The sequence below is a fragment of the Stenella coeruleoalba genome (assembly GCF_951394435.1).
Source record: "Stenella coeruleoalba genome assembly, chromosome: 6".
In the NCBI taxonomy this organism is placed as follows: domain Eukaryota; kingdom Metazoa; phylum Chordata; class Mammalia; order Artiodactyla; family Delphinidae; genus Stenella; species Stenella coeruleoalba.
In genome coordinates this window covers 33,530,651-33,551,752 of record NC_137151.1, presented here as the reverse complement: position 1 = coordinate 33,551,752, position 21,102 = coordinate 33,530,651, and the positions used below count along the sequence as shown (strand labels likewise).

Genomic DNA, 21,102 nt, shown 5'->3' with positions numbered 1-21,102 from the left:
AAAAGCCCCAAGCCCCAGAGAAGCCCGTTTGTAGGTCCAAGCTTTTGAAAGCAGAGAGCCCTTTCCGGAATCACACCAGCCACGTCACTGTAGGGTAACCAAGTAACCTCCTGAGACACACCAAAGAAAGGGCCCAGCTCTTTTCTCCCCCATTTCGCTCCAAGAACAGTGTTTTTCCCACAAGGGTTCTGCTTAGGCGATGGTGGTTTTCCACATCACGCAGCCCTCCAAAAAACAGTCCCTTGATCAGATTTGGAGGAACAGAGGCAAAAAGAAAAAATTTAAACAATAAACCTTCACAGGCTTATCCAATGTAAGTGTTTTCTTCTTTTTCATAGGAGAGGTGGAACGAAACACACGGACAAGCCCTTGTCCGACTCTCAGATCGTTACCTAGGTCCGCAACGCAGGATGGGGGCTACATTTTTGGAGCAGCCTCAGGCTGCCACGCCAGCATCACAGTGAGGGCCCCCCTCCCCCACTGACTTCTGAACCAACCCTAAGCGGTGTTTATGTCTTGGCAATGGACATCGCCAGGCCGACAAGGGCCACAGAAGCCCAAAGCTGCTACCCCCTCGCCAGCAACCAAAAACTCCCCCCTGGTTCTCCACCCCTATGTCCTTAAGGAAACAGAAAGAACTTCCTTCCTCTTGAGCTCCCTGTGGAGGTGACAGTGGACAACAGGTCAGGGTCACGGCCGGCGCCAGGTAGGGGCAAGCCAGGCCAGGCTCCCTTGCAAGAGCATTCGTCTTCCTCATCTCCTCCGCCGCTTCCATCACACTGAGACCACAGCCTTCAGGGCCTCGGTACCCATGCCTTCTTCCTGATTCTCCCACATCAGCACTGGCCGCACTGCCCTGTGCTCACCTTGTTCTAGCCGCAGCAGCCTCTGCTCTGCTCTTGGAGTGTGCGTGAGGCCTTAGGACCTGGCACACACCCTGCTTCACCTCAACCTCCCGCCTCCCACCCCACCCGGCAGCTCCTGAGCATCATTTGGGCTAAAACACACCTCCTGGGCTTCCCTGATGGCACAGTGAAGCATCCACCTGCCGATGCAAGGGACAGGGGTTCGAGCCCCGGTCCGGGAAGATCCCACGTGCCGCGGAGCGGCTAAACCCGTGCACCACAACTACTGAGCCCACACGCCTAGAGCCCATGCTCCGCAACAAGAGAAGCCACCGCAATGAGAAGCCTGCGCACCGCAACGAAGAGTAGACCCCGCTCGCCACAACTAGAGAAAAGCCCGTGCGCAGCAACGAAGACCCGACGCAGCCAAAAATAAATAAAATAAAATAAATAAAAAATAAAAGACACCTCCTGGGAGAGGCCTTCTTTGATCTTCTCCTCCAAAGTAGCTCCTCAAGTACTTTTTAAAAAATCCCATCTCCCTGTGTCATTTTACTTCCTGGAATTTACTGCTATCTGTCATTCTCTTGTTTATTATTTCTCCCCCCAAATGAGTGCAGCCTCTGTGAGAGCAGGGACCCTGTCAGTCTTTTCCCAGCTGTACACACAAAGCATCGACCGCACTGACAGACACGAGCCCACGGCACAGACATTGCCCAAAGTGCCAGGCTGGAAGGATAAGAGCCAATCCCGGGGACAGTCTAGGCCCAAGGAGTTCAGGGAACCAGGAGACAGGAGGTAAGGCAGAGCAGGTGTACAGACCTGGAGGACAAGGGGGAACCAGGCAGCAGGGAAGCAGAATATTGGTGGGGGGCTGGCAGAGAAGCTGAGGGCTCATAGCTGCTTCAGCCTGAGCTGGTGACCAGTCCAGGGCAGAGCGTCCCAGCGCCCAGAGAATCAAGTAGGTGAGAAAAGTCAAGGTTAATGAGGTGCGGATGTACCCCTGGGTGGGGGAGGGGTGTCTCTCATCACCCTAGATTTCTATTCCTGCTAATTTGAGAACACAAGTGGACCAGGCCTGGCCTGTTAGATAAGAGGTGATCACTGGGCATCAGAATTTGGGTCAGGCCATTGGAGACAGAGACCAATTCACCTCAGAAACAAGCACAGCATTGACTGGGCGAGTGACACCATTCGGGACGCAACTCCCGAGAAATCACAGACAGGCATGGCCCTGCCACGCGGGCCTGGGAGATGCAGCGGAGGCTGAGCGACAGACGGCTCTGGCCCCCATGCTCCTCCCCGCAGTGATAGAGAAGCACCCAGAAACGCCCTCCACACCCCAGGAATGAATGCTGCGACTGTTTCACACAGGCTGCCCCGGATATCTTCCAGGCACTACTTCTGAATGACCGTATCCCAAAAGAAAGTCAGAAGTCTCTCTTCAAATCACCAGAACGAGGATGGAGGGGGGGGGGACACCATTTGGAAGTTCTTCTACTGTTAAACGTTTAAGGACCAGTCAAACGAACAACCAACTGCATGTCAGAGACTGACAAACATTTTTGGCAAAGGACCAGACAGTAAACATCTTAGGCTTTGCACTCTCTGCAGCAACTACTCAGCTCTGGGATTGCAGCACAAAAGCAGCCACAGACAACACATAAACCACGGGGTGCTGGGTTCCAAACCCATATGAAAACAGGAGGATCCGGCCCAAGGCCATGGGAGTCCTGGGAAATTGTTGAGTCAAGGAGGGACACGATCGCACGAGTGTTTTAGAAGGAACTGTGGGGACTACTGAAAGATGGAGTCAGCACACTTTAGATGTTATGTGAAATAAATACTGGGGCTGCCACGTCGCTCTGTTATTACAGTTGTTATAAACAAATGGCAGTGTTTGTGTTTTAAGGAAACTTTATTTACACAGACAGGCAGAGCTCCAAATATGACCCACAGGTCATGGTTTGCTGAACACGTCTGCCCTAGCATCTCAAGTCAGGAATTTTAATCTAAAATCAGCTACTACGATTTTTCAAACACCTGCCACAGCTACTTAAGACAAATTTGTAGCACATTAAGAGCCTCTGATTATACCAATATGGGTTGGGAGAAGGAAGAGGTTTTTTTTTTTTTTGGTCTATTAACTGGATTCGTTCAAACCAGACACAGGTCCCAGCCACAGAGGGTTAGCTCTTCACTGGTCCAGAGCAGGCATCCAGGCAGTGCTCTGTACATGGGCTGCATCTGTGGCAGAAAAAGAGACTGCACACCAATGGCTCACGCATCCTCATCCCCACACCACCAGCCCAGCTAAACCACTGTACATCCATCCGGCAGTCTCCATACTTCCATCTGACACATAACATCACCACCAGAGCTGCCTGGCAATTGACATGCCCACAACTGCTAGTGATGGATTCCAGGGGAAGCACACTTCATCAGAATGGCTCTCCAGCTTTCCAGAACTGGCTCTGGACTCTACCATCTGGCTCAATCCCAGTTGCTGATACCAAGAGCTGAGAACCAGGGAGAACTAGCCTGGCAAATTTCAAACAATAAAATCCAGTTATCTGCTCCGTAAGAAGATGCTGTTAGATGGGGTTTGCTGTTTCCAGTCTTCGTGCAGTAGTTCTCCAAGGTGGGGAGGAGGGAAATTTTGCCCCCCAAGCCCAGAGACATTTTTGATGCTACTGGCGTCTAGTGGGTAGAGACACCAGAGATGCGGCTAAACATCCTACAAGGTACAGACAGTCCCCCACTCATAGAATTATCTGGCTCCAAACATCAATAGTGCTGAGATGAAAACCTATGTCTGGGTAAGACTTCATCACATGATGATTCCCAAACCTCAAGCACTAACGCACAGTCCAATTAAGTTCCCGAAACTCAGCTCCAAAGACCACTTTGATTGGCATGTCGAGTTGATGAGATGAAAGAGAAAAATACGTTAGAGGTGCCGATGGGGCCCGTTTGGTTGTTTCTTTGTTGTTTTTGAGGAGAATTATTATTTTGCTAAGGTTCGTCTGTAAACGGAGGAAGTTGAAATAAATTTCTGTAGTTTCTTTGAGCTCCAAAGTCCTTTGATTACAAGCATATACAGTGGTTCATATTCTAACAGACTACTCTGGGGTTTTTGATATCTTTCTAAAAAACATACTGCCTCGGTCAGGCTGAAAAGCTAACACCAGATCACTGCTCTTTAAGAGTGTGGAGGAAACCTACCCTATGAGATGCTTAGCAGTACACAAGAAATAAAACTGGTCAAAACAACTAGAAAAAATAAAGTCTATAAATTTACCATTCATGTGGCTTCTTACTTCCCACGGTAACGGTTTGAGAGAGACCGAGATAAACAGAAGGAGGAAGTTACTACAGGACTAGACCTCTTTCCCTCCAAGTGTTAACGTGGAATGCACTGAACCAGAAACTGAAAAACAGCATCGGTTTTACTTGTGACATTTACTTGTAACCCACTGGTAACACCAACGATGATAGTTTGCTTTCTCTTTTTCTGATGGTTTACCTATAACATTTGGGAATTATTACAGAAGATCGACGTCAATGAGTAATTTAAAACGTACCCTCTGAAAAACTACCTAGCTGTTTTTCAAGGTCAGCTCTCAAAGAAGTCTCATTTTTTGATCCATTAGATTGAAAAAGGTGACATTTGATTTAGACATATTAAAAACCAGTGCCTACAAATCTTGAAGGAATAGATTAAAAGCAGACTGTGTGATCATTCAAATAGTAGGCACTGAAAAAGAATGTCCACATTGTATGTTAAAAGCAACCATTTCCTCCTTACCAACAAATATATATATGTATATAATTTTTATATCTATATATTTATAAAATTAAATTAACTAATTATATGTATAATTTTAAAATAACCGAGTTTCCTGGATCCTTTAGAAAAGAAAAAATGTATATGTAACATTGAGCATGATCTCCTATGTTTAAACTCAAGCTTCAACCTGTGGCTACCATTTTATTTGACCTCTACATACTTCAAAGACCTTGAATGGGTCACAGAGTAGAACATCGAACTTTCCCACCTTGCCCAACCCCACTCCTCTATCTGATTTACAGTATACCTCAGCTCTCAAACCGTGAGGCCACTGAAGTCTCCCTTCAATGACCAGGACTGTCACTGCCCAGTAACCAAGGTCATCTTCTGTGGATTAAGTCCACTCCAATACTCAGTGACCACAGGAGGGCTGGGACTTGGATTCTCCAAAATACAGTCTGATCTAAATTTCATTTGCAACTTTCGTTTTGTATTTGTGTGTGTATGTTTTTGTAAATATTTTATTTACACAAACATATATATACATATGTTTATGTGTATATATATATAGTGTGTGTATACACATATTTCAGAGAGATATACACTGAAATGTTAATTGTGATTACTTTCTACAGTAGTAGATTTATATGTGATTTTCCTTTTTCTTCTTGATTTTTTTTTTGCTTGTCTACAGCTTCCAACTTTTCTATATTAAGCCTAACTTTTGCTGAAAGAAAAATAAGTAATACTCCATATGTGTATTTTTTTTCACTCAACGTCATTTCAAAACGGATTTCAAGCACCTGACAAAAAAAGCAACGAGTACAGAAAGTTTTCTTTCAAAGCGAGGGCAACCAGAGACCAGAGCAAGACACAACAGCGGTAAACTCTAAGGAAGCCAAAGGTTAAAACTATCAGTCAGCACGTAAGCCCTGATGTCCCTGCATACTGGCCAGGGGGAGGCACACGTTCGGCTCTGAGTTTCTTGGCGTCCGTAGGACATTCTTCCCCACCCTCCTTACCTCACGCCCACCAGTCCTAATTAAGGTTTGTTTAGGGAACGATAATGAGAAGATTTTTCTACATTCCCTGATCATCCCCCCAGATGAGATCATGCAGTCCAGCAATGTGTCCAGGGACGAGGAGGCAGCTGCAAATACAACCAACAGAGCGCCAACTAGGAAGCCCCACGGCCCCTGGCGCTAAGTGTCAGCGTGCACAAGAGGTCAGAATCTCCCAAAGGGCGTAGCTTTAACTTGCTAAAAGTGTCCCTCTGTGGGCAGTTTATCGCCATGAAGGTAGCGGCGAGGGATATACTCAATCCATGACCAAGTCTGAGAGCCTCTGGGGTCCCTTGGAGGCAAAGCCACACTCGACGGAGGAGCCCCGGCAGTGTGGTGCTTACCGTAAGCTGTCATGACCCCCGCGTAGGGCCCATCCACCACATTTCTGTTTTCTTCTGCCAGCGCCTTGATGTACCTCTTGCTGAGGTCCAGGATCTGTTCCCGAAGCATGAAGCTGCTCTCGGGCTGAGTTCTCTGCTGGATGGTAAAATGCAAGAGCATCATACCCCAAATAAAGCCAAAAGTCACGAGGAAAAAGCCCAGCTTTTGAGAGGACAGCTTCCACGGAGTAAAGAGAGCCATTGCTCTCTGGCAACTTCACCTGCCCCGGGCTCTTACAGTGTGGAAAGGAGACACAAGTTCATGGTGTAGGCTGGGCTTGTGGGTTTCTCGGTCTCACTCAGGCTCCTGCGTCAGCTGATTTCCTTTCCTCGTTTCCATCCTGCTGTGAAGAAGGGGGAAAGTTAGCAGAGTCTTGTGGCAAAACACAGTGAAATAAACCAGAGCCTTGTTTTCACCCAAATAGCTCTAAAATGTGAACTTCCTTTTTTCTTAATCTGCCAGTTCCCTATCCTATGTTATGATTCGGGATCTGTAAATGGAGAGGGGAAATCTGGCTGGGTGATGAAAAGCTGTACAAATACGGAGGAGGGAAATGTGTGTCTGCACGTGTTCACAGGTGTAGCAGGGCTGTTCCAGTCTGGACCAAGTTCAAAACAGGAAGCTTGTTCTGCAAGGTGGGGAGGAGATGGAAGGATATTTCACTGAATGTCAGCAAAAACCCAAGTGGAGGGTGGAGTCTCATCACCACCCAGCACTTCTGTGCCTCTGAAACTTGAACTTACAAAGTCATCATTATGTGCTCTAGCAAGGACAAGAGCCCGCAGCTGGAGAGGCGAGCCAGAAAGTGGACGCCCCTGGCGGGTAATCAGACGAGGAAAGGGGAGAGGGCCCCCCGTATTACTAAAGCACGGCCAGCTTTCAGTAGCAGTGTCCACAGCTGAGCTGAATGCCTCGGGGCCACCAGGTGGCCTCGCCCTAGGCACCAGCACAGAGAGGCTGGGCCAGGGGTACCCAGCCGTCTTTCCGTGCTAGCTGCCACGAGTGACAGCTGCACCACACTCCTCACTTGCACACTTGAGCACAGGAAATGCGGGGCACACGGTGGCCTGCTTTTCTGTGGTTCTCATTTTCACTCACACCATGGGACAAAATGCGAGGTTAAAAGCCATCGTTTCAATACGAATGCAGCCAGATCCTACCTGGTACCAGCACAGGCTGGACAACAAATGGCACCGCGTTTTAAGCAAAGGCTGAGCATGACCTCCTACGAGGGACTAACCCAGGATGTATTCAGAGTGTGCCTATGTTTCAGATCAAAGGATTCTTCTTCCTAAGCAGCCTAAGAAGAAATGACAACAGGATCCTGGGACAGTTAGCTCTCAGCGTCTGCGATGCAGCGGATCTGTGCTGGTCTTCCTCTCTCACTCTTTTCCTCGCCTATCAACAGTCATCAGTACCTGGTAGTACCTCTACTGATAGTAAATGATAAATAAATTCTAGTTACGTCCCAGGCACTGTGATAGATGCTGTTTGTGCCTTAGTTCATTGAATTCTTGAAAGAGTCCTATACGGTAAGAACTATTAATGTTATCATGTCTGTTTTATAGATGAAAAAACAGTGACACAGGGAGATTAACTTGGCAAAGGTCAGCCAGCTATGTGGCAGAGGAGGGATAATCTTGGGATAAACCAGCCCAGGAGTCAGTAAACCACACCCTGCCTTCCAAGGCCATCCTTCCTCCCCAGTTTCTTTATGACCAAGAATGGTCTGTACATGCCTAAAGGGCTGTGAAAAGCAACAGAGACTATGTGACTGAAATCTTATGTAGCTCAAAAGCCTAGAACATTCACTCTCGGCCCTTAACAGAAAAAGTTTACCAACTGCTGAATTCTAGGTCAGTGGTTCTCAAAGTGTGGTCCCTAACTCAGCAACAGCAGGAGCATCTGTGAGAGATGCCAGTCCTCAGGCCCCACCCAGACCAACTGAATCAGCAACGCTGGCAGGGAGGGGTGTCCAGCATCCTATGTTTCAATCAGCCATCCAGGCGATTTTTTGTTGTTGTTTTTTTGGCTGCGTTGGGTCTTCGTTGCTGTGCACAAGCTTTCTCTAGTTGCGGCGAGTGGGGGCTGCTCTTCGTTGCGGTGCGCGGGCTTCTCATTGCGGTGGCTTCTCTTGTTGCGGAGCACGGGCTCTAGGCGCAACGGGCTTCAGTAGTTGTGGCTCACGGGCTCAGTAGTTGTGGCTCGCGGGCTCTAGGGCACAGGCTCAGTAGTTGTGGCGCACGGGCTTAGTTGCTCTACAGCATGTGGGATCTTCCCGGACCGGGGCTCGAACCCATGTCCCCTGCACTGGCAGGCGGATTCTTAACCACTGCACCACCAGGGAAGCCCGTCCAGGTGATTTTGATGACCACTCCAGTTTGAGAGGCCTGGATGCAGGCAGACGGATGCCGTCACGATGCCACACCACCGCACTGGCAATCAATGCGGCGGGAGCTCCCTCTGGGACCCCCTTTATCACATAAGTTCCTCTGGTCCATCGCTCTCCACTGAGATGCTCCTCCCCAGTCTGAAGTTGTAAAACACTTGTCTGTCTACCTTGCTTTTTTTTTTTTTACCAGTTTCTGTGTAGGATCCATGACATCCTTTAAGAGACTCCCCCGCTTATGTTTTCAGAGACAGAGAGTGACCCAAGGGGCACAAATAGAATACCTGTTGACTGAATGAGCTTGTCACCCAGGCACTGTGGCACTCCATTCAGCCCCTCTAACGTGGGCCAGATGAAAGGCACCTGCCATCCACTCCTTCTACAAGGATACACTGAGCAAGGACCCACTTGTTGTCATCAGGCCCTGGGGACTGAACTGGGAACGAGACAGGACTCCCACCCTCAAGTGGCTGACGCTTTAGAATCCACCCTTCTAACCTGTGCTTAGTTCCCCAGGAAATGTCTGCACTTCCTTTTCGATAACCCACGCCGGTTACCCGATGTCACCCCAGGGCTGAAGGGATTTTCCCAGAGCAAGTAAACGAGGTGCTGTACCAAGAAAGACAGTCTCTGGTAATTTTCTTTTGCTATTTTAGGAGACAGCCGCACGTGCAGACAGGAATTACCTGTCAGCTTTCAGATAGGAAGCCCTGCTCTGCTTCCTCGATGAACCCCCCTGAAGAAGCTCCTCAAGGCTGCAAAGTTTAAGCAAAGGAAAGACCAGGCTCAAGAACTGAGCAAGGGGCTTCCCTGGTGGCGCGGCGGTTGAGGGTCCGCCTGCCCATGCAGGGGACACGGGTTCGTGCCCCGGTCTGGGAAGATCCCACATGCCGCGGAGCAGCTGGGCCCGTGAGCCATGGCCGCTGAGCCTGCACGTCCGGAGCCTATGCTCCGCAACGGGAGAGGCCACAACAGTGAGAGGCCCGCGTACCAAAAAAAAAAAAAGAACTAAGCAAGGACCCAGTACAAGGTGGCGTGCTTCTCTGCCTTGACCTTGGGGACAGTCAGGACCACCCAGGTGGTGCATTTGAGGGGCAAAAGGATGGTCCAGAAACCCAGTCGTGGTTAAATTTTTGCAGCTCAGAGACATAAAAATTTGGAGTGAAAATCTCTAAGTTCAGAGCACAGTTCTGACTATTGAGGGCCCAGATTTTAAGTGACTACAGAACTGCCAGAAATATTCCTTTCTCCAATGAAATCCAGAGTTTGAAATAACAGCATCTATATCAGCACACACACACAGAATTAAATTGGAATCCATCTCTACAATTCCTACTAGAAAGAAAGAATTTAAAGAGACTTTTCAAAATCATCATTAGGGAGACATCCCTAACTGCAACAGTAACAGGACAATAACAGAACAGCAACCCATACCAGAGGGGGCGTGCTGTGGCCCCAGCAAGGAGCCACCCTTCCCCCACTGCCCACAGCACAGCCAAGGTAAGGTTGTGCCCTTACTAAGGGCTGACCACAGGCCCAGCGCCAGAAGGAAAGTACAGAGAAATGTGCCACCCCATTTACAAGACACAGCTGTCCTTCCCAGCTCTGGATCAACCTCCCGGGCCACGCTCTGAGGCAAGACCTGCTTTGCCTGCCGGATGCCAATTTCTCAAACCACTTGAGGACGCTCTCAAAAACAGCCCCATGCCAATGGGGTCAAAGCCAGACTGATGAAGCAGTGAAGAAGTTCCGTCAGAGGCCCACCCACCATCCTTGGAGGACCACTTCTTACATCAGGACCTGTGTCGTCAGAGGATGGATGAGGCTGGAAATGCCCATCCCTTCAGGAGCGATGTCAGCCCCAACCAGAGAGATGTGATCTTCTCCTCACTGCCCACAGGACAGTCTCGACACAGCTTGCCGGTCCCACATTCCCATGGGTAGCACTGCTTGAACTGTCATTCACACACCTCTGCTGTCCTACTACGGACCACCGCATCTTCCCACCTGTCTTTAGATGGTGGCTGTCAGGGCCTACCTCTCGCCTCATCCTCGGCAGCAACATTCAAGAAATCCTAATTGTGTTCGCAGCCGCCGCCATGCGGTGGTCGCTCTCCAACGCCAGCGCCGCTCCAGCCGAAGGAGAAGATGGTAAGGGAGGAGGTCTCTATACACTATGGCTCGTACAGAGCCGACTGCCCGCAAATCCACCGGTGGTAAAACACCAAGGAAGCAACTGGGTACGAAAGCTGCTCGCAAGAGTGCGCCCTCTACTGGAGGGGTGAAGAAACCTCACCATTACAGGCCCTGCTGATTCGCAAACTCCCCTTCCAGCGTCTGGCGCGGGAAGTTGCTCAGGACTTCAAAGCAGATCTGCGCTTCCAGAGCACAGCTCTTGGTGCTTTGCAGGAGGCAGGCGAGGCCTCTCTGGCTGGCCTTTTTGAAGACACCAACCTGGAGCTATCCATGCCAAATGTGCGACAATTATGCCAAAAGACATCCAGCTAGCGCGCCGCCTACATGGAGAACATGCTTAAGAATCCACTCTGACGGGAAACATTTCATTCTTTAAAAAAATATATTCCCTTCTTCCTGCTATTGGTAGTTCTGAACGTTAGATTTTTTTTTCCCATGGGGTCAAAAGATACCTAAGTACATGACTGTAAGTGGAAAAACGGGGGGCGACAGAAATCAGGTACCGGCAGTTTTTCCATTTTCATGTGTGTGTGAATTTTTAATATCAATGCGGGGACATGAAGCATTAATGCAAGTCAAAATGTTTCCGCGAACAAGTTTCAGCAGTTCAACCTTGTAACAATTATAAATAAACCTGTTAAATTTTTCTGGACTGTGCCAGCATTTGGATTTTTTTTAAAACAGGTAAATTTTTCATTGACTGAAACTAAATGGTGTTTGTAGTGTTTTTATCATACAGTGGATTCCATCCATTCACTATACTTTTCTAACTGAGGTGTCCTACATGCAGGTACATATTTTTAATGTTGTCTGTCTTCCGTGCTGTTCCTGTAAGTTTGCTATTAATATATGTTAAACTATAAAAAAGAAAGAAATCCTGAGTCTGCTGTGTTCATCCACGTTGCCTTGGAAACCCCGCCCCTGTCTCACAACTGAACCCCACATCCTGCCTAAAACCTCCCCTGGCTCCCTGGACTGAGGAGGGCGCATCCTCCTTGGAGCACTCCCAGCAGTACGTGCTCTTTCTAAAGAGCTTACCTACTGCTCTGTCGGATGATCTTTTCTTTCATTTCTCCGTAAGCTCTCTAAAGACAGGAAGTGCCAGGAATGGGACTGCCTTGCACACCGGGGATGGTCATTATGTGTTTGCCAGATGAAATAACAGGATGACGGGGATGAGATGATGAAACACAAATGAGCAGTGACCTCCAGGGCCACCTCCTGGTGTGAAGCACAAAGAAGCCAGGCACTCTGAGACTGTAAGTTGACCTCACCTTTTGGGAGTTTTTAACCCTAAGACCTGTCGCATAGCAGTGAAGGATCATTATGCCCTTGACTAGATGGGGTTAAACTAAAGGGGATATGGTGGTAGATGGGTACTAATGGGGGGGGGGAGGAAAAACAGCTTCAGAAGATAATTCTAGAAGGGGCAGTGACTGTGGGACCAAAATGATGTCCAAGACAAGGGATGAGAGGGGAAACAAGTTGAGGGGAACTCTGGGGGAGACTGTTGGTTTCATCACTGGGTATCCGAGATGGTGACAGGAAAAGATCAGAAGGGTGACGAGGGGTAACTGAATGAACTCCCCGTTGTTTAAAGTATCTTCTCTTAAAACAACTGGTTAGAAAAAGTCTTATACTATAGAGATTTTCAACAAAACTTCCACATACCTCTGTATGTGGAGTTTGAACTTTGAAATCCTACAGTAATTTGCTCAGGAAAATTAATGCTTGGCAGTGGTCTTGTTCGCTAATTTTTTTATAAAATTCAGGCCCACATATCTACTCATGTAAAACTGCACAACAGCAAACACTATGAGACCCCGATTAAATGCTAGATGAGGGTCAGTCCTAAACTGTAAGTTTCAAAGACATGTGTCTGATCACTCCTAATTATAAGTAGCAATAAAAGTCTTTAGAGAATGCTGATGACTCAACTCTGAAACAATTTCCTACTACTTCTCTTTCCAGCCTCAGTACAAATTTACATTAAGAGCAAGTTAGAGTGCTTGGAAAACTGTGTTAAAACAAAAATACTAGCCATTAACATCTGCTATCAGGGTGAATCTGGACTTCCACTATCTTGCAACCAAAATGCGGCACAGAAATCAACTGTGTGCTAACCCTGACACGAGTGCACACCACTCCCGACTCTGCTCACCAGAGCAGCTCACTGGCCTAGTCATCGACTTTAAAAGGAAGTAGGATAAATTAAAATGTATAAAGTACCTTCATGCAGACTGGGACACTACATGAGATCTTGCTTAGGAACACAATAACCAAGCACAAACTCTTGATTCACAGAGAAGGACACTGAGGTCCCGAAAACGTTATGTTTCCAACTGGAGTCAGAATCAAACCATAACTCAAGGTCTGCTTCCTGATCCGATTTGGTCTCCACCACACCAAGCTGCGTCTCTCAGCTGTCTGCAGAAACTCAAAATGGAAGAGACGTATCAATATGAAACACCAACCAGAAACCACAGTCTGGTGACAGTAAGGTACTGTGAGTCTACTGCGATGTCCCCGCAACCTCGAGGAGATGGGAGAATCAGCAGATGAAAGGAAGAAAAACATACATTCACGGAATTACTGGTGCAAGGCAGGCAGATGGCCTAGGCTGGGGTGGGAGTCTGGCTCTAAATATGGTGTGTTCTGTACTTAAAAGGAGAAACTGAGCAGGAGGGAAGGACAAGCAAAGCAGCCTTTTCTTCCAAAATAAGCCCAAATTCCTGGGAAGATGCTCCGAGGCTAGATGCTCACTCCCTGGACGGCTCGGTACCGCCAAACTGAAGCCAGCCCCCAATATGAGGTGTGAGTCCTTGACAGCTGTGCTAGCCACGAGCTCTCCTCTCAATCTGTGGGGCAAAGGAGCCCAGGAACCAACGGTGGTGGGGATACTGCTGGAACACGGACGGACGGGCCCTTTCTCTTCCACTTTCCTGACTTGGTCCTCTGACAAATTCTGGGCCTTTATAAACAGGAAAAACACATTTGAAGTGAAAACAGCGTGTTCTTCTTAGAACCCGCTAAACAAGTCTTATCTTGAGTCACTAACCAAAAGACACCCGCTAAAGCAACACACCTTTGCTATTCTCGAGACGGGGGGAGAGGGGTGGCTGCCTGCTGATGCCTGGGTCAGATGAATGCCAAGGCCCGTCCCTTTTACTTCATTTTTTTTTTATTTTTTGAATTCTATTTTATTTATTTTTTTATACAGCAGGTTCTTATTAGTCATCCATTTTATACACATCAGTGTATACATGTCAATCCCAATCTCCCAATTCATCGCACCACCATCCCACCCCCTGCCACTTTCCCCCCTTGGTGTCCATACGTTTGTTCTCTGCATCTGTGTCTCAATTTCTGCCCTGCAAACCGGTTCATCTGTACCATTTCTGTAGATTCCACATATATGCGTTAATATACGATATTCATTTCTCCCTTTCTGACTTACTTCACTCTGTATGACAGTCTCTAGATCCATCCACGTCTCTACAAATGACCCAATTTCGTTCCTTTTTATGGCCGAGTAATATTCCATTGTATATATGTAGCACATCTTCTTTACCCATTCGTCTGTCGATGGGCATTTAGGTTGCTTCCATGTCCTGGCTATTGTAAATAGTGCTGCAGTGAACATTGGGGTGCATGTTTCTTTTTGAATTATGGTTTTCTCTGGGTATATGCCCAGTAGTGGGATTGCTGGGTCGTCGGCTCATCCCTTTTACCTTTGAAGGGATCAAACCAAGACAGTCCTGCGCCCAGTTTGCATTTATTAGGCTGCACTTGCATTCTTGGTGTGGGCGGGGAAGGGAAACAGCCAGCCCTGCCCACCTGAGGCAGGATCGGCCTTGCAGCTACACTGCTTGCAAGTAACTGGCATCAACAGCTAAGTAAATTTTCAAACACTGTAATAAGGCTAATGACTCTGTATCCAGAACAGGCCTTCCTTCACGCCCCCTCTGTTCCATCCCACCCTCCCCTCCCTCCCAACTGTCCTCTGGTCACTGTGCCTGTGGTCATGTCCACTAGGGGGAGCAGAGGGGCAGGGAAAACAGTTGGAAACACACATGGATGAACTGTATTCTGACTCTGCCTCTCAGGCAAGAGGTGTGCACATTATTGGCAGGTGGACAAAGGAGTGAGAAGGAAGCTGTCACTTCTGGATAAGAATCTTCCCGTGTTCTGTAAGTGTCATTTACCAGGCTCACAGGTTGTTCACAGTTGACAGAATTTCCCATCAACAACAAAAAAATGAAACCACAGCAACGCTAAGAATTCTGAAAACATCTACTAAACCAAAACAAAAAGCACGGGTCGGGCTTCCCTGGTGGCACACTGGTTGAGATGCAGGGGACATGGGTTCGTGCCCTGGTCCGGGAAGATCCCACATGCCGCGGAGCGGCTGGGCCCGTGAGCCATGGCCTCTGAGCCTGCGTGTCCGGAGCCTGTGCTCCGCAACGGGAGAGCCCACAACAGTGAGAGGGCCACGTACCGCCAAAAAAAAAAAAAAAAGCACGGGTCCCTGAAAAATGAAATAAATCCATTTAATCCAAGGTGTCTCGATTCTTGGCACAATTGATGTTTGAGGCCAGAGCATTCTTTGTCACAGGGGGCTGTCCTGCGTGCTGTAGGACGTTAGGCAGCATCCCTGTCCTCTAGCTACTACACGCCTTTAGAGACACAGGCCATTAGAACCCGCCACCACCAACTGTGACAACATAAATGTCTCCTGACATTGTCAAATGTTCCCTAAAGGATAAAAGCACCCAGGTTGATAACCAGTGCTTTAGCCCATCAGCAGCACCTTACCCGCCCCATAGGATGAGGCTCAGGGAAGGGCAGCCCATAGGACTAGATCGCAGGGCAAGGAGAAGCAAACCAAGTAAACTCAGGAGCCAGTCACCAGCCCTGAAGATGCGCAGGCTCAGAGCCCTGAGCTAAGACTAGAGGCCACAGAGAGACGAGAGGAGGGCGGATTCCTGATGCTGCCCCAAGCTGACTGACCATGAGTCTCATTTTCTTCCACATCCCTCAGTGCCAACACTATCCTGGCACCTGCCACGGAGTTCATGCCTGGGCTGGCTATGCCCCCATGTACTAATTAGTATATGTCATTGACGCTCCACTCCACAAAGATCCTAGTCTACAAATCAAGGTACAGGGAAGAAGGCTTTGAGAAGACAAAAGGTGGATGATGCTACATCAGACAGTCTTAAATAGAAAAGGATTGTCATCTGGCTTCCAGCCCAGGAAACCATGAACACACATTGTGACAGGTCGATGATGACTCTCTAGGAAGAAAAAAGGAATGGTCTGTGAAAAGATCACACGGTGTGTATATTCGTTAGGTAGGTCTCCTTGATGTTGGATGAAAAACTCAAAGATTCGCTTCCACTCAGAGCCAAAGGACAGTAAAGCCAAGGAATTTTATGGGTTTTTTCCTCTGAGGATCAGACTTCCGGCAACTCCTTATACGTAGAAAACACCCACGAATGACAACAGGCCCCAGATGGCCCCAGTAATCAAGAAAACCAGAGTCACAAAAATCAGCAAAATTACTTCCAAAAAATAGGACAATGCCCTGAAGATAAAGCTCATTATTCAACAAGTGCTCCCCAAACCCTACAAGTCAATCACCCCAGGACCCCACTCCTCCACCTGGAGAGCAGCACACGCTGGGGCTGGCTCAAGAGTGTGCACTGTCTGCAGGAACGGGACAGCCTTTCAAGCACGAGATTTGATAAAGACCAGCAGGTTTAAAGTTTTTAAAAACTAGCTGGCGGGGACTTCCCTGGTGGCGCAGTGGTTGGGAATGCGCCTGCCAATGCAGGGGACACGGGTTCGAGCCCTGGTCCGGAAAGATCCCACAGGCCGCGGAGCAACTAAGCCCGTGCACCACAACTACTGAGCCTGCGCTCTAGAGCCCACGAGCCACAACTACTGAGCCTGCGAGCCACAACTACTGAAGCCCGAGGGCCTAGAGCCCGTGCTCCGCAAGAGAAGCCACCGCAATGAGAAGCCCGCACACCACAATGCAGAGTAGCCCCCGCTCGCCCCAACTAGAGAAAGTCTGCACGCAGCAACGAAGACCCAAGCAGCCAATAAATAAATAAATAAAAACCAGCTGGTGAATGAGAAGATGAGTGCACGCACGTGAACATGCACACACCATCAGCGAAAGTGGCCACTCAGAGGCTTATCAAACGTAAATGGTTTAATGAATTTCCCATCACTCCTAAAACGGGGTTATAGCAAATCCCCAAGGAATGCAAAGCCCAGGCTCTGGCAGAACCTAGGTCATAAATGCCCCCAGTCTGAATTTTCTTAGGGAAGAACTGAACCACCAGATGCTTACTTGTCCCTGAATTTATAAATGAAGGTCAAAGCTAAAATGGAGCACCTCAGGAGAGGTCCCTGCCCTCAGAGTTAAGGATTGCCGAAATCCAGGCCTCCCAACCGTGATACACTTAAGAATCACCGGGGCTCCTTTTTAAAAAAAAAAAAAAAAAAAAAAAAAAGACAGCTGCCAGGTCTCACACCTCAAGATTCTGATTAACTTGGTCTGAGGTGCGGCCCAAGCTGGGGTATTTTTATTTAATACACAGGCAAACATGATAACTATTACATTCTTGGAAAGATGTCTTTGCTATCATGTCTATGGGTCCTATCTAGTGGGATCCAAAACATGGTCTAGCCCACTATTTAAAATGATAAACTCTCTACTCTGGACAAATGCAGTCGAACTGGCTTATTAGACAACCTACATGCAAGGCACTCTGGTTTTCTCCTCAAAGAATCATGCGCTGGTCTTCTCAGATGAATGCCCACGAAGCCCTGCCCGAGGAGGCAGTCTTTCAGGAAGAGCTAGCCCACTATAGAGCCCTGTTAGACCTCTACACCATGGAAGGACTTGTTGGACTGTTAGGGTTTTTATTAACCTCTCCTTGGCATTTGGCTCCAAAGATGAGAGATTATCTGAGGCCTCAATGTGTACCAATGCATCTAGTAACCAGCACCTCTATAACCTTGCTACTCAAAACCTGGCCTGCGAGGGGCTTCCCTGGTGACGCAGTGGTTGAGAGTCCGCCTGCCGATGCAGGGAACGCGGGTTCCTGCCCCGGTCCAGGAAGATCCCATATGCTGCAGAGCAGCTGGGCCCGTGAGCCATGACCGCTGAGCCTGCGCGTCCGGAGCCTGTGCTCCGCAACGGGAGAGGCCACAACAGTGAGAGGTCCGCGTACTGCAAAAAAAAAAAAAAAAAAAAAAAAAAACCTGGCCTGCAGGCCTGACCAGCAGAACTGAGATGAGCTGGTGGACTGTTAGAAATCTCAGGCCCAATCCCAGACCAACCGAATCAGAACTGGTATTTAGAATGCGATCCTCAGGTATTTGTTTGCACATTAAAGTTTAGAGACACATTGGTTTTTTTTTTTTTTTTTTTTTTTTTTGGCAGTACGCGGGCCTCTCACTGTTGTGGCCTCTCCCGTTGCAGAGCACAGGCTCCGGACGCGCAGGCTCAGCGGCCATGGCCCACGGACGGGGCCCAGCCGCTCCGTGGCATGTGGGATCTTCCCGGACCGGGACACGAACCCGCGTCCCCTGCATCGACATGCGGGCTCTCAACCACTGCGCCACCAAGGAAGCCCAGACACATTGTTTTTTATCTCATCCAGGATACTAAGAATGAGGGCCAATCGGACACTACTTTCCAGTGGGGGGGGTGATGGAGAATGTGGCACAATTCTTCTCCTTTTCATAATGTGCAAAGAACTTAATGATTTGGTATTACTTCTGAATAAACTGGAGACACGTCAGGAAGACCCGCTGTCTTATAGACATTCTTTGAGTTACTGTTAAGATGCATACCGCTGAGATGAGAATGACCTCTGCAGATGGCAGGGTTTTATCATTGTGAATTAGGAGTGCTTATAAGACAACTGGCCATGCTTTCTAACTGCAGGATTTTGATCCATTTTGCTAAAATCCAAGACACAGTGTGGATCCATGTCTTCCAACTTTAACTCCGATATAGCAAATAACTCTATACAACGAATCACTCTATGCAGCTACCCATCATATACTCTGTGCTGCTCAAAGTCAGATATCAGCAGGGGGTTATTGGGCTTTTGTTTTCTTTTAATTGCTCAAGTGCGCAGTTTAGAAAACCTGCTTAAGGATCCTGACTATTGTCCTACATGACTTCAAAGTGAAACAGCCTTCAACTCAGGTAAGCATCCTTTATCAGGGCCTTAATTTTGCCTAAGATGATGTGAACCAATATTTAAGTTTCTAGAAATGCCTCTAATTCTGATATCTTCCGGGGCATATAACTAACTGACTTTATGGCCACTGAAAGCCTTTCAAAGCTTTGCTGAAAGAAACTATTTTTGAAAGATGACTTAAGTTCTTTCTGAAAGAAACTATTTGAAGGATGACTTAATCCATCTACTGTTCTTGATCGACTTTGCCCAACCTTTTGTAACAAACAAGCTCCTTTAACAGTCTTTCTTTCTCTCACACACATACGCATAGGCACACATACCATAGGAACTTTCTAATCCTTTAACTCCTATTTCATTTTTGAAACAAGATATTAGTTTATGAAGTTCATTTTGATAACATCTTTGTTCATGTGCAAAATGATTAATGACAAATTACCTTTTACCCATTTAGCGTGTAACACACAGCATCTAATTATGTAAGAAAAAAGTATGACTGGTCAACAAAATCAATTTCACAATTACAGTCTTATTAGTATACATTTTGCGTGGGGACCCAACGTCTATTCAAAACCAGAGAGCAATCTAATTACCGGCCCCAGCATCAAAACTAGACAGGAAACAGCCCAATGTCTGGATTTCTTGTATCTGAATTTGAAAACAACAAATCGAATGGTTTATAAAGGGAGGACTCTTTACTTCCTCTGGACACATTTTCATGCAGAACGTGTGCTCCATTTCCCAGGAAGAACCACAGAGGAGACTATTACTGCTCTTTCATCAGTGTTCACAGGTCTTCTTGGGGAGGAAGGACAGCATCTCAGCTGTGGCGCGGGGAGGCGGGGCATGACTGCTGGGCTTCCTGCCCTCAGGAGGTGCACTCCCCCTTTCCCTGCCCGCAGGAGTTAAAGAGGCGGGGCTTCCCTACCCAGCTGAGTCCACCCAAGGCTTCCTGGCAATCACCAGGGCAGCTGTGTAGATTTCTATCTAGGATGGATCAGAAGTCTTGCACCCAAGACCCATCTTCCAACTCAGCTTTGCTCTAATAAAGCTGGTTCTGTAATCTTCATCTGGCTTCTACTATTCTCTCTACTTCAGAACCCAGAAGGGAGGAAGGGTGTGATTAACTGGCATCTCCAATCCCCCATAAGTTTATTTTCTAAGTTTTCCATGTTTTGTTGCTAAGTATCAGGATAAGACAGGTGGTTTCCGGCAGCTATTTGAAAGCACTTCTCCACAAATAACAAATTCCAGGTGTATGAGTCTTTAATTCTAATAAATTAAAAGACAAAATGACTATCACAGTCAAAATATTTTCTCTAAATATTGATTTTTTAAAAAATACTGTAAGATATGCCAAAAGATTTCTGATCCGATGACTCCAACTTGTGGCTAGAAGGGAAGATAATCTGGAGGAAAATCGGCAGAATTATCAGTAAAATGCTCAATAATTTATACTTTGCCCTGAGTGTTCCTAATGCATCGTGCCTGTAACCAACAGTCTGTTGGGGATATACATATTTTTATAACATAGCATTTCCAAAAACTTCCTGGGTTGCTGGTACAGAACTACTAACCACAATGCAAGCTCTTGATAAATGCTGGCAGGCTTTCAAACTCTTCCATCTTAAAGTGGGATCGGAGATCATATATGTAAATATCTATTTTATTTAATGACTTTGAAAAATAGAAATGGTGAAAAGGACATCACCAGCATTCAGAATGAAAGCCTAGGACACCCTCAAGAACCCCCAGGGCATGAGAACCATCACATGGCAACTGCTGCTCTAGACATTTCCAAAATCTTCAAAGCAATGTATACATTTGACCTAAAATAGAAGGCAGTAAAAAGGAAATGGCCAGGGCTTCCCTGGTGGTGCAGTGGCTGAGAGTCCACCTGCCGATGCAGGGGACACGGGTTCGTGCCCCGGTCTGGGAAGATCCCACATGCCGCGGAGCTGCTGGGCCCGTGCGCCATGGCCGCTGAGCCTGCGCGTCCGGAGCCTGTGCTCCGCGACGGGAGAGGCCACAACAGTGAGAGGCCTGCGTACGACCAAAAAAAAAAAGAAAAGTAAGAAAGGAAATGGCTAGATAAAACATATCTCTGGGTTTACTGTAAACCTGACAAAGGTTTTTCTCATTCTTCTTCTTGTATTCAGAAGGACCTAGAGAAGAAAGTTCTCTTTCATCTTAGTATCATCTGGGCATCTAA

General features: G+C 47.6%; 1 protein-coding gene and 1 pseudogene across 8 annotated transcripts in view; one reads left to right on the top strand and one right to left on the bottom strand.

The window, feature by feature from the left end:
• Positions 1 to 21,102, bottom strand: part of MGAT5 (alpha-1,6-mannosylglycoprotein 6-beta-N-acetylglucosaminyltransferase) — a 581,503-nt gene that overhangs the window by 213,484 nt on the left and 346,917 nt on the right. For 4 of the 7 annotated variants that reach the window (XM_079924992.1, XM_079924993.1, XM_079924994.1 and 1 more), the window contains one exon: positions 6,041 to 6,423. In XM_079924992.1, the coding sequence (XP_079781118.1) occupies positions 6,041 to 6,281 (241 nt within the window). In that variant the 5' untranslated portion in view covers positions 6,282 to 6,423. The remainder of the gene's footprint in view (positions 1 to 6,040; positions 6,424 to 21,102) is intronic. The other 3 variants (XM_079924995.1, XM_079924997.1, XM_079924998.1) reach the window with 2 other exon arrangements.
• Positions 10,610 to 11,157, top strand: LOC307188206 (histone H3.3-like; annotated as a pseudogene). The gene has a single exon. The product of its transcript is annotated as a histone H3.3-like (transcript).